This window comes from Coffea arabica, chromosome 3c (assembly GCF_036785885.1).
Source record: "Coffea arabica cultivar ET-39 chromosome 3c, Coffea Arabica ET-39 HiFi, whole genome shotgun sequence".
In the NCBI taxonomy this organism is placed as follows: Eukaryota; Viridiplantae; Streptophyta; class Magnoliopsida; order Gentianales; family Rubiaceae; genus Coffea; species Coffea arabica.
The window spans coordinates 25671175-25685878 of record NC_092314.1 but is presented as its reverse complement, the minus strand read 5'-3'; the positions used below and the strand labels follow the sequence as shown (position 1 = coordinate 25685878).

The following is a 14704-nucleotide window of genomic DNA, read 5'->3' as shown; positions in this document are numbered from 1 at the left end:
ATCAAGTACTGCGCTGGAAATTTGGCTCCTGAGAGCCACCCGTATCCTTTTGATTTGAATCATTGGTTCCTTTGCTTTACATCTGGCATGTGTATCTGATTTGAAAATGTGAAATGCCATGATTTTTTTCTGCTATCTGTTTGGTACCTCATTGAGCGCAAGCTCACCCCGTTCTGTCCCTTTTGTTTTCCTTACAGGAAAATAAATACTTTTGGACCGGACTTGATAATCGGTTGCCGATTTGAGCTAGTTGAACATATCTTTTGTATAGCTCATGTATTAAAACCCTAAGTGTACTTTTGGGGCGTTTCTCTTTTGATTTGGCAAACCGTGTATATGTATTATCTTTTGAAAGCTTTTGTGTGTCATTTTGATTTGTAAACGCTAAAGTTCAGATGTAAATGTTTGTTAGCTATTTCGGTTGGGTTCTGACGGGTCGGTTACTATTCATGGCCGGCTCCGGATTTCTTTTCATTTTATCTTGGGTTGTTTTACTATTTTGATTTGTTTACGCGAGTTTGTAAGTTCCGGATTGAAGCGGATAGCTCTAATCTGATCCGTAGTCCTGGCGAGAGCTTGGCAGGCAGTCCGCTAACTCCTTTGGTTCGCCTTAGGGGAAAGTGGGGTTGTCACAAGTGGTATCAGAGCCACTTCGCGTGGTCTCTGCGCGGAGTGAGACTGGGCCAAGTGGTGTTGTGGTCCTAATTTCATGAATATGTCTAAGTGCTCGTTTGAGCATAAGTTATGAACCGGGCATGTGATAAGTGTACGAATCATTATCATGGGACTCGAGGAAGCTAGGTATGTATGTCGGGTAGGAATCCTTAATAAAGATGGTTTACTCTTGGGACCGGCCGGCTCGAGTTGTGAATTATCTTAGATGGGATTCTTGCGCCCGGATACGAAAGATGTGAGGGCCTAGGTTAGAAAGGATTTGGTGAACTAGAAAGGCAATTCTATGGAACTTCGTGTGATTTGTTCGGGTGGTTAAGCGTGATCGACCTTGATTAAGATATAAATATTTGGACGAAGCCCTAGAAGGGGGACAAGGATGGATCGAAAGTGTCCTCTCGGGTGTACTCCTTAGAACAACATCAAGTCTTTGACCCCTTGGAGGACGTGGAAGGTAATAATTTACTGAACCTGGCCAGTGAAGGGGTACCGATCTGTTAGCTAAGTATAGTGCTCAATTTAATCCCGGAGTAAGCAATGATAAGGAATTTCGAGGACGAAATTCTTTTAAGGGGGAGAGAGTGTGAGAACCCGTAAAAACCCTAATCTTTTCCTAGGGTTTATTTCCCCTTAATTGCATGTTTTCTGCGTTTTCTGGCTTAGGAAATTTTCCTGATGAATTTTTATGAGTAATTATAGTTTTAAGATGATTTTTGTAGCATTGGTGAGTTTTTAGAAAATTAAGAATAAATAGTGGACGTGGGACCCACTAGTGCGAAAAGTTCGGAAAAATTCGGCCAATAAGGTTAAGTTTTGGATACTGTATATCATTTATCGGATGTTAAGAGATAAGTAGAGTGTGTGAAGTGATTGATGTGAGAGAGAAAAGAATGATAAGGTTGCATTGAATAGAGTGACACATGTCACTTTCTTATTGGATACCTTTTTAAGAATTACTATTCCAAATTTTGACTTTTGACCAAAGGTTAAATATCTCAAAAATTCATTAAAATTTCCTCATTTTCTCTCCACCATAGCCGGCCCTCTTAAGCTCCAAGGAAGACAAAACTCTTCAACATTCAAGCTTCTAACAAGACCAAATCCACCAACTCATGTGATTAACTTAGTTTTTGCTCCATAAAATCTTACCTTTTAGTGATAGTGAGAGCTTTAGTGAACTTTGTTTGAAGGACTAAGGTGCTCCACATCTTCCTCTCTCTTGGTTCTTGGTAAGTGAAGCTTGAAACACCCTACTACATCTAATAATGCTTATTTTGTACTTAATGGGGGCATGAGAGAAGGAATATATGATTTGTTTCTTGATTTGGCTTGTTTTGGTGAAGTTTTTATTTTATTGGGAATTTTTCTGGTTTAATATGATCTTGATGTTGGGGGCTTGTATGATGAATTGTAATGGTTGGAAATGGCTCTAGTGGATGTGAAATGTGGTTAAATGCAATCAATTTTGGATTTGGTGTGAAATTTGAAAAGTTAGGGTTCTTGAACCCCAATTCTGTCCGGTTTTAGATCACTGGGTTAGAGGCCGAATTAGACTTTGCTCAAAACATGAAAGTTGTTGGTATTGATGTGATGGAGATGCCTGTAAAATTTCAGGTCATTTGGATTAATGTAAAATGAGTTATGACGAAATTACTGTAGCTGTTCTGCTTTGGACAGAATGCGAAAACTGCGATAGTAATTGGCCATTTTGACTGGAATTGGTTTGGATTCTGGAGTTGGTGTCTTCTGATGAAATGTATCTGAGTGTCTTAGCTAACATATACCTTTGGAATTTCGGCATTTGGACTTGTATGGACTGAGATATACTGATTACAGTTTTTTTGTGTTTTGTGAACCTGTTTTAGGAATTCTGGGTTAGTATTTGGCATATTTGACCTAGTTGTGTTACGAACTGGATTGAGTGGTCTTCTACATTATTGTAGCCCTGTTTCATAGCTTCGAAACGGTGGGTCTTACACCCCCATCCGATAACCGTAGAGAATTTGACGCCATTACCGCATAATGAGTGTAAAACAGTTTTCTATTTGGGGCCAAGACTAAGGCCATTTTCTAATTTCTGGTTTGCTATTATGCTTATATATGTATATGAAACCCTATTGGGGTTGTGATTGGCATGGCTTTATGAAACCCTATTGGTTGGCATGGTTTTAAGGCTTACTCTTATTCCGGTCATTTTCTAGCTAACTTTTGTACTTGTACTACTTTGAGCCTAGTGAACGGCTTTTGGGAATGAGATGACTTTTGTGTGAGGTGTTGGGACTGATTTGAGGAAATAATGAAGCCTTAATGGCTGGAAAAGTAAGAAATTTAGGGGAAGTGCTGCCCGATTTTCTAGGCCGTTTGGTTCCTTTAAGTTGGGTTTGCCTTTTGGTAGAATGAAAGGCTTTTGGGTTGTTTGCGCCTAGGTCTTCATGCTACCTTTTCGTTTCCAAGAAAATCATGTTTTGCACCCTTGCATTAGTAATTATTTGGCGAGGTATACGACTAGTAGTCGAGCCTCACATGTGCATTCTGTTTACTCGATTCTGGAAGTAAAACCTTCAATTGGTTTATTTTGATTATTTTAGGGTTTCTTGGCGATTAAGGCCAATCTGAAGTGAAACTTTTTGAAGTTGAATCGGTGAGTGTACCACTCCCCTCCATTGCTGTTTAACTTGATTTCTGCTCTGCAATCTGTTTATTTGTTCGAGACGGGGGTGTACTTTATCACACTCGTTCTCTAGTCTGTTCATATGCCAATTTACTATGCAAAATTTGAATCTGTTACCTGTGTCTGCATCTGTTCGGATTTCTATGACCTATGAGCTCAATCCTGTGGCTAAGTTATTCGAGTCGGGCCGGCAAGGGCCTGGACGATTAGATAACGAACCACGGTAGTCTGTTCGGGGATTTTTGGGTATTGAGACCCTTGATTCCGGTATACTCGAGTATTACCATTTCTGTTCGGTTACGGTGAGCGGGCCCGGTAAAGGGGTGTTTGGTGGACGGAATTCGGTGTAAAGAGGGGTCTACGGACGTTTTGGTTCTATATACGTTGACGGAGAGTCAACCAATTTGGATCAAGTACTGCGCTGGAAATTTGGCTCCTGAGAGCCACCCGTATCCTTTTGATTTGAATCATTGGTTCCTTTGCTTTACATCTGGCACGTGTATCTGATTTGAAAATGTGAAATGTCATGATTTTTTTTCTGCTATCTGTTTGGTACCTCATTGAGCGCAAGCTCACCCCGTTCTGTCCCTTTTGTTTTCCTTACAGGAAAATAAATACTTTTGGACCGGACTTGATAATCGGTTGCCGATTTGAGCTAGTTGAACATATCTTTTGTATAGCTCATGTATTAAAACCCTAAGTGTACTTTTGGGGCGTTTCTCTTTTGATTTGGCAAACCGTGTATATGTATTATCTTTTGAAAGCTTTTGTATGTCATTTTGATTTGTAAACGCTAAAGTTCAGATGTAAATGTTTGTTAGCTATTTCGGTTGGGTTCTGACGGGTCGGTTACTATTCATGGCCGGCTCCGGATTTCTTTTCATTTTATCTTGGGTTGTTTTACTATTTTGATTTGTTTACGCGAGTTTGTAAGTTCCGGATTGAAGCGGATAGCTCTAATCTGATCCGTAGTCCTGGCGAGAGCTGGGCAGGCAGTCCGCTAACTCCTTTGGTTCGCCTTAGGGGAAAGTGGGGTTGTCACATAAAGCCCAGTGAGCAACTATCACACAAAAGCAGTCAAGATCTCATAATCATAACCGTTCAGTTCAAATATGCAATTAAGAGATAAATCAAACCAGTGAAAGGATACGGTTGGCTCTCAAGAGCCCATTTCCACACTTGCAATCTTGATCCAACCTCATTGACCCTCCGTCAATGTTAAAAGTACCAAAACCGTAGACCTCACTTTACTTCCTTTCCTTCCACCAATCATACCCCAACCGGGCCCGCACTCCATTCAGTCACTTTTGGTAATACTCGAGTATACCGGAACCAAGAGTCTCATTACTACAAGGTTCCTCAGTACAGTCCCCGTGGCAAGACAATTTTCACGACCAAGCCCTCGCCGGCTCGATCCAATTGACTACCAAACGGGGTTGAGCTCAGTGATACAGTAAAGCCGTTGGACATTCATCCAAACGACACCAAATCAGTTTCCATGAGTGGAATTCAGTATTTCATATAACCAGTACAGTATTTCAGTAAAACAGTCAATAGCCATGAATAAAATCACAAGGGGTGAGGGCGGTCAAGTACACCCTCACCTTAATCACTTCCAATAAGCAAATAAGCCTTCAAGGCATCAATTACACATATAACAAAGCCACATTGTAACATTTAAGTGAGTAGTATACTCACAAATCAAATAAGTGCTATTTCATGCACTTCCGTCAGGGGAATGTCGTGAACCACCGTCACGCCCTAGAACAAGTAAACAAATGCAATGAGACTCGATAACGAGTCATATAGCAATGCCAATCACAACCCCAATAGGGTTTTATAAACATATACAAGCATGATAGCAAACCAGGAATTAAGAAAGGCCTTAAACTTAGGCCTTGGAAAGAAAACCGGATTCGACCTCATAATACGGTAATGGCACAACTCTCACTACGATTATTGGATCGGGGTGTAAGACCCACCGCTTCGAAGCTATGGAACAGGGCTACAACAATGAAGAAGGTCACTCAATCCAGTTCCTAGCTTAAATAGGTCGAAAATGCCAAATACTATACCAGAATTACCAAAACAGGTTTGCAAATCACACAAAACTGTAATTACTATAACTTAGTCTATACAAGTCGAAATGCTGAAATTCCAAAGGCATATGTTAGCTAAGACATCCAGCTACATTTCATCAGAAGACACCAACAACTAAATTCAAACCAATTCCAGTCAAAATGGCCAATAACCAGTACAGTTTTCGCATTCTGTCCAAAGCAGAACAGCTACAGTAATTTCGTCATAACTCATTCCACATTAATCCAAATGACCTGAAATTTTACAGGCACCTCAAACACATCAATACCTACAACTTTCATGTTTTGAGCAAAGTCAAATTCGGCCTCTAACCCTATGATCCAAAACCGGACAGAATTGGGGATTTAAGAACCCTAACTTTTCAGTTTTCATTCCAAATCCAAAATTGGTTGCATTTATCCACATTTCACACCCACTAGAGTTATTATAGGCCATTGCCAATCATCACAAACAACCACACCATCATAATCCAATTAAACCAGAAAAATCATCAATAAATGGAAAACTTCACCAAATCACTTCAAGTCAAGATAAAAACCAGAAATTTCAGCACTTTAATCACTAATAAGCATAACTTAAGCATCATTAGATGTAGGAGGAAGATACACACACCACTCACCTAGTAACAAGAGAGGTAGAGGTGTTGGACACCTTAGCTCTTCCAAAAACTTCACCAAATCAGTTATGGATTGAAGCAAGAAGAAATCAAGACTTGAAGAGGTTTTCTTCCTTCCTTGAACTTGAGAGAGAGGGCCGGCCAACAAGAGAAGAAAAATTGTGAATTTTATGCAATTTTTGGATATTTAATCCTTTGGTCAAAAAGTCAAAATTGTGAATAGTAAATCTTAAAGGAAAACCAACAACATGGTGACACTTGTCACTCTATTTAATGCATTCTTATCACTTCTTTTCTCTCTCACATCAATCACTTCACACACTCTACTTATCTCTTAACACCCGATAAATTTTACACAGTATCCAAAACTTAACCGTATTGGCCGAATTTTTCCGAACTTTTCGCACTAGTGGGTCCCACGTCCAATATATATTCTTAATTTTCCAAAAACTCACCAATGCTAGAAAAATCATCTAAAAATTATAATTGCTCATAAAATCCACCCAGATAATATTTCCAAGCCAGAAATGCAAAAATTATGCAATTAAGGGAACTAAAACCCTAGGAAAATAATTAGGGTTTTTACGGGTTCTCACACTCTCCCCTCCTCAAAAGAATGTCGTCCTCGACATTCCACCTGTACTAATCAGATCAAATATCCCTCAAGAGTCACTCGAGCCTTCTAACTAATATAGATCCGGTCAAGATATCGCTCAGAAACCAATAAAGCATTGGGATTCAATCTATTCCAACTTGTATTCACCAGGTCCAATTTGTTTTTCCCAAAGTCGGCCAAATACTAAAAATCATTCGAATCTCACTTATCGTAATTCATGATCCAGGAAAGCATGGCCTATATAATCCAAGTACTACATATCACGCCAATCCAACCTATCAAATGGTCATGGTTCAATAGGGAGTTAATCATGTACCCAAATAAAACAGGCAAAAGGCTTGAAATCGGACGCAAGGTCCCAGATATTTGGAAGAAATTCAGGGTATAGTGATGCTTTAGATGAAAATTCATCTCTGGTGGTGCTGGACAACATAACAAGCTAGCACAACGGCTATGCTTCACCAAAGAATTTCAGTTCAGTAAGTTGGCCCTGGTGGTGCTGGACAACACAACAAGCTAGCTCAACGGCTAAACTTCACCAAAAGCCTCAGTGCAAAATGTCATCCCTGGTGGTGCTGGACAACACAACAGGCAATGCCCCCACCAGAGAGGTTCAGTTCAACCGCTACAAAAGAGTAGTAGCCGGTCTACAGTCACACCAGTACGAATAAGTTCAAGAGTAGGGTCAAAGCAGAGCCAAATACTTCAGGTTCATGGTGCATGAGCACGAATAAAAGTATAAGTTCAAGTTCAAGTGCAAGTTCAAGTTCAACCTCAAGGATCATGAGTACGAGTAAGAACACAATGGTCTAGTCTCTGTCCAGCCAATTCACATTCTTAAGCAGTCACAAATTCAAATCCACATTAGGTATGTAAGGCCACACTAGCCTAAACAGGTTCAAGTCTCAAGTAAGCTCAGTCTAATCGGTTCCAGACAGTTCGAGTTCTCTTACCAACCCAATACAATACTTTCGGAGTTCAAATTTCCATAAAAGTTGGAATATGGTCACAAAACCAATCATAATATATGTTGCGCACAAGAAAATCTCACCAAGTTTCCGACTAGGTTAATCCATTATACACCAGTAGATCTGATCTTCGGATTTATTTTCGGTTCATATTCAGTACTAGGGACCTAATAAATTACATGAAACTATCCATCAATTTCTCCCATGAATACGGAGTTGGCTAAACCCTCGGTCATAATGCTTTACTCCCAGTCCTGCTACCCTACTTAATAGAAGTCTATAATCACAGGACAAGGCATAATTAAGCATCAAAAAGCTTAAGACATATACAAGGTATAACAATTTTTGAATCAGGACATGATTCTTTACAGGTATCAAAATTATAGCACGAGCCAAAAGTCACAAAATAAGGCCAATATGTCAGATATTGTATATAGGCAATTAAGTGTCACAACAGATAAAAGCTTATGTAAGCAGGATACCAAAGTCTCAGGACGTGCACCACCCTTCCTAGGTCTATAGTTAAACCAAAGGGTCCAATTATTGCTAATTTCAATCAAATCACATACCCTTACGCAATTAGATCCAATAAAGCCATAACGCCAGCTGAAACCAAGATTATCCATTTGAAGTTAAAAATCTGAAATAAACAAGCGACCAGCAAAAGCACCATCATCTCCAAGAATAACCAATCTTAGGTTCTATAGTAAAGTCGCAAGTTCCATGTTCAAACCCAAGAAATGAATACAACTCGCAAACTAACGTGCCAAATGGAACCCAAGTCAATTCACACTAACTTCGTACTCTTGAATACAGTCACTCTATATCTCAAAGTTGCCTCAGTCCGTACATTTAAAATTGGCTCACTCTTCTTGAAAGTCAAGAATTTTAAAACATAAGAAAAGTATTTAAAGTAATCAGAAATCTTATCAAGTTCAAGATTCACAATGTTAACCATAAGCTTGCCATTCTTTCAAAAATTCAGGATATATATATATTTTCTTCGTGTAAAGCATGGACAATTTCAAGTGTGAGACTACACTAATATACAATCAAGGGGAAAACTTAGTTTAGAAATTGTTATCCTGGTATTAACCCATCATATACAAAATTCAACAACTCATCAGTTATTCACTAATTTTCAAATTTGAAATTCAAGTAAAATTCACCTTTTTACCAAAATCAGGAAAATATACATATTTAAAGCATATATATCTTATTTCCACTCATCGCTTACAAATAAAACTAGTACATCCTAGTTTTTCTTCAAAATCCCAAAACAGAATTTCTTTAGAAGGTATGTGGGCGGAAAATGCATTTAAACACATTACACGTATACATAGCCCACATAACCAGGTTAAGCAATCATACGGAACAGTCAGTCAATTACATACGAAGTCATTGCATGAAACAATAGGGTCCTCAAAAGTACTTTGAACAACTAGGTCACAAGTGCAAAAGAACTCACGAAAAGCTTTTCCCCTTCTAGGGCTTCGTCCAAATATTTATATCTTAAGCAAGGTCGATCACGCTTAACCATACCCAAACAAACCACACGAAGTTCCATAGAATCGCCTTTCTAGTTCACCAAATCTTTTCTAACCTAGGCCCTCATATCCTTCGTATCCGGGCGCAAGAATCTTGTCTAAGATAGTTCACATCTCGAGCCGGCCGGTCCCAAGAGTAAACCATCCTTATTAAAGATTCCTACCCGACATACATACCTAGCTTCCTCGAGTCCCATGATAATGATTCGTACACTTATCACATGCCCGGTTCATAACTTACGCTCAAACGAGCACTTAAACATATTCATGAAATTAGGACCACAACACCACTTGGCCCAGTCTCACTCCGCGCAGAGACCACGCGAACCTGGCTCTGATACCACTTGTAACAGCCCCACTTTCCCCTAAGGCGAACCAAAGGGGTTAGCGGACTGCCTGCCCAGCTCTCGCCAGGACTACGGATTAGTTAACGTCGATCTAATGCGCTCCGGAGCTTACCAACGCGCGCAAATAGGTCAAAATCACAAAATAAAAAAAACGAAAATCGAAGCCGCGCTGAACAGTAGAGGACACGTCAGAATCCGGCCGGATTTGGCCCTTTCCTTTTTCAAAATTTTTTTTTTCTTTTTCCGTTTGAAACGCGTATCAATTCGAAATCCAACCAAGCATCGACCAAACATATATATACATTGGAAACCAACATTTGCAAGCCAAGACGGCATATCAAATATTCAACTAGTTCATACATGTACAAATAACCATTTACAAGCCAACCATTGGTTGCAACAAAACACTTAGGGTTTTCACCCTCAAGGAGCTATTCAAAATATACATTCACATGAGCTCAACTTGAACCAACTAGCACATTCTTTCCAAAAGTGGTCATTTTCCTGTAAGGAAAACAAATGGCACGGTATGAGCTAAAGCCCAGTGAGCAACTATCACACAAAAGCAGTCAAGATCACATAATCATAACCGTTCAGTTCAAATATGCAATTAAGAGATAAATCAAACCAGTGAAAGGATACGGTTGGCTCTCAAGAGCCCATTTCCACACTTGCAATCTTGATCCAACCTCATTGACCCTCCGTCAATGTTAAAAGTACCAAAACCGTAGACCTCACTTTACTTCCTTTCCTTCCACCAATCATACCCCAACCGGGCCCGCACTCCATTCAGTCACTTTTGGTAATACTCGAGTATACCGGAACCAAGAGTCTCATTACTACAAGGTTCCTCAGTACAGTCCCCGTGGCAAGACAATTTTCACGACCAAGCCCTCGCCGGCTCGATCCAATTGACTACCAAACGGGGTTGAGCTCAGTGATACAGTAAAGCCGTTGGACATTCATCCAAACGACACCAAATCAGTTTCCATGAGTGGAATTCAGTATTTCATATAACCAGTACAGTATTTCAGTAAAACAGTCAATAGCCATGAATAAAATCACAAGGGGTGAGGGCGGTCAAGTACACCCTCACCTTAATCACTTCCAATAAGCAAATAAGCCTTCAAGGCATCAATTACACATATAACAAAGCCACATTGTAACATTTAAGTGAGTAGTATACTCACAAATCAAATAAGTGCTATTTCATGCACTTCCGTCAGGGGAATGTCGTGAACCACCGTCACGCCCTAGAACAAGTAAACAAATGCAATGAGACTCGATAACGAGTCATATAGCAATGCCAATCACAACCCCAATAGGGTTTTATAAACATATACAAGCATGACAGCAAACCAGGAATTAAGAAAGGCCTTAAACTTAGGCCTTGGAAAGAAAACCGGATTCGACCTCATAATGCGGTAATGGCACAACTCTCACTAAGATTATTGGATGGGGGTGTAAGACCCACCGCTTCGAAGCTATGGAACAGGGCTACAACAATGAAGAAGGTCACTCAATCCAGTTCCTAGCTTAAATAGGTCGAAAATGCCAAATACTATACCAGAATTACCAAAACAGGTTTGCAAATCACACAAAACTGTAATTACTATAACTTAGTCTATACAAGTCGAAATGCTGAAATTCCAAAGGCATATGTTAGCTAAGACATCCAGATACATTTCATCAGAAGACACCAACAACTAAATTCAAACCAATTCCAGTCAAAATGGCCAATAACCAGTACAGTTTTCGCATTCTGTCCAAAGCAGAACAGCTACAGTAATTTCGTCATAACTCATTCCACATTAATCCAAATGACCTGAAATTTTACAGGCACCTCAAACACATCAATACCTACAACTTTCATGTTTTGAGCAAAGTCAAATTCGGCCTCTAACCCTATGATCCAAAACCGGACAGAATTGGGGATTTAAGAACCCTAACTTTTCAGTTTTCATTCCAAATCCAAAATTGGTTGCATTTATCCACATTTCACACCCACTAGAGTTATTATAGGCCATTGCCAATCATCACAAACAACCACACCATCATAATCCAATTAAACCAGAAAAATCATCAATAAATGGAAAACTTCACCAAATCACTTCAAGTCAAGATAAAAACCAGAAATTTCAGCACTTTAATCACTAATAAGCATAACTTAAGCATCATTAGATGTAGGAGGAAGATACACACACCACTCACCTAGTAACAAGAGAGGTAGAGGTGTTGGACACCTTATCTCTTCCAAAAACTTCACCAAATCAACCACTAACACCAACTAGAAAGATTTTATGGAATAGAAACTAGTTTAGTTGGTTGAGTTATGGATTGAAGCAAGAAGAAATCAAGACTTGAAGAGGTTTTCTTCCTTCCTTGAACTTGAGAGAGAGGGCCGGCCAACAAGAGAAGAAAAATTGTGAATTTTATGCAATTTTTGGATATTTAATCCTTTGGTCAAAAAGTCAAAATTGTGAATAGTAAATCTTAAAGGAAAACCAATAACATGGTGACACTTGTCACTCTATTTAATGCATTCTTATCACTTCTTTTCTCTCTCACATCAATCACTTCACACACTCTACTTATCTCTTAGCACCCGATAAATTTTACACAGTATCCGAAACTTAACCGTATTGGCCGAATTTTTCCGAACTTTTCGCACTAGTGGGTCCCACGTCCAATATATATTCTTAATTTTCTAAAAACTCACCAATGCTAGAAAAATCATCTAAAAATTATAATTGCTCATAAAATCCACCCAGATAATATTTCCAAGCCAGAAATGCAAAAATTATGCAATTAAGGGAACTAAAACCCTAGGAAAATAATTAGGGTTTTTACGGGTTCTCACATGTTGTAACCTGTATTATAAGCTGCAAAACGATAAGTTATTTTGTGTTGTTAAATCACGCGCTAAAATATGTGAGTTTCTCTGTTTGTTTTTCTTTTTGAATAAAAGCTGTATTCAAAATCAGGAGATAGTTGGAATCTTGAAATGGTGAATTCTAAATCGACTTGTCTTTATGGATAGATTGAAATAGAATGCTAAGAAACAAAGGATGGATCTATTTTATAAATGGGGTGACCAACTCATGTTTAAAATTAGAAAATATGTATTTATAGAATTGTTTTTTCACGAGCGAAAGTAGGGTCCGTTTGGATTGAGTGTTTTTGCGCCTGTTTTTGAAAAACTGTTTTTCACATTCCAAATACTACAGTAAATGTATATTTCAAAAACACCATATCCAAACAATATATCAAAAATAACTCCAAATATATTTCAATTATGCATATTTAATTTGTATATTTTAATAAGTATATTTCAATTTGTATATTTTAATTATGTATTTTAATATGTATATGTCAATTATATTTTAATATATTCTAATTATATATTTTAATATGTATATTTCAATTATGTATTTTAATATGTATATTTCAATTATGTATATTATATATAAATTATATTAATATTAATGTATATTATATATATTATACATTTCTAATATTATATATTTATACATACATATTATAAATATTTTATTCTATTTAAAATATGTTTTTATATATTTATAATATATTTACATAAATATTATATGTTATATAAATTATACATAATATAATATATAATATATTTTACATTTATATAAATGTACATTTATACATAATATATACATATTTATGTATATTTATAATATACATTTATATTATGTATTATATATAATATAATACATTTATCATACATTTATACATTTATATTACTATATATGGGTAAGTCCGAAATCCAGAGCTCTTCGGGAAGGGGAGGGGTCGTCAGCCGCGTCAGATCACCGCCTGGCGTGGCGTCCACAATCCCATACCTGGGTCCCACCTGATGACGCAATCCACCGCCTATCGGCGTTGCCGGAAATGAATATATTTCTCCGAAAGAGGAGATATAAACAATAATATCCCAACGACGTCACCAGTCATCCCCAGCTAGCAGTAACTTTCACCTCTTCAATCGATTCAGCTCATACTCTTCTTGACTACACTGCTCTATAACCAAGCAGATTTTGATATTTCAATTTTCAAGTAATTTTCCACCATTTCCGCCTGATTGGAACCTCCGAGAGAAGTGGCTATGGCGATCGCCAACGCTTTCTTCAGTCCTGCTGCTACTGCTACCTTAGCACCTGTTCGATCCAAGTTGTCCCATTCCGATTGTGACTTCTCTGCTTCTCACTTGAATCTCTCCTTTTCCACCTCCTGGTCTAAACTCACCCGCGGGTTATTTCATTCCGGAATCACTACCAAAAAGAATATTAGTTGTGCTTCAATCGATGGTGTGGAATCAGTTAGTTCAGCCTCATTGAATTCAGAGAAGGATAGAGATGGTATTCCTATGCCTATTGTTCTGATAGATCAAGATTCTGACTCTGATGCAACAATAGTACAAGTTAGCTTTGGCGATCGTCTTGGTGCTCTCATTGACACGATGAAGGCACTAAAAGATCTTGATTTGGATGTTGTGAAAGGAACTGTTAACACTGAGGCCTCAGTGATAGAAACAAAATTTTTCATCACACGTCTGGCAAGTGGACGCAAAGTTGAAGATCCTGATCTTCTGGAGAGAATTCGTCTTACCATTATCAACAACCTGCTGAAGTATCATCCAGAGTCTAGGTGTCTTGCAATGGGTGAGGCTTTCGGAATAAAAGCACCGACAAAGAAGCATGATGTTGATATTGCTACTTGAAGAAGCGCTGAGCTTCCCCGGACCGAGCTGATTCGACTAGCTCGGCGTGCTGATGGAAGAGCTGATCCTAAGCCTGCAAAACAGATAAGAATGAACTAGCAAAGGGGGACCGAGGTGTAGACACCAAATTTTTGGTGTAATTTCATTTACTGTTTATTTTTATTTTTTTATTTGTCGTGTTAGTTTTATTCGATTTTTAGTTTTTAGTTTATAGTTTTTAGTTTATTTTTAAATTTTTAGCATAAAATTTCTTGGAAAAAAAGAGAAAAAGGAAAAATGAATGAAAAAAAAAGAGAAAAAGGAAAATCATGAAAAAATGAAAAAAAGAAAAATCATAAAGAAAAAGTAAAAAAAAAAAGAGAAAAGCGTTCAAAAAATATGTTGTAGTTGTTTCAGATTTAGTTTCATTATTTAAAAATG

At 38.1% G+C, this 14704-nt stretch overlaps 1 protein-coding gene across 1 annotated transcript; it reads left to right on the top strand.

Annotated features, from left to right (window-relative positions):
• Positions 1-13325: 13325 nt before the first annotated feature.
• LOC113735435 (ACT domain-containing protein ACR12-like) lies at positions 13326-14284 on the top strand. The gene has a single exon (XM_027262443.2). It carries the CDS (start codon positions 13670-13672, stop codon positions 14282-14284), a length of 615 nt encoding a protein of 204 aa, XP_027118244.1. The 5' UTR covers positions 13326-13669.
• The last annotated feature ends 420 nt before the right edge of the window (positions 14285-14704 follow it).

What these genes read in the sequence shown, in the direction of transcription:
- LOC113735435 (XM_027262443.2), top strand. Translation starts at nt 13,670, where the DNA reads ATGGCGATCGCCAACGCTTTCTTCAGTCCTGCTGCTACTGCTACCTTA.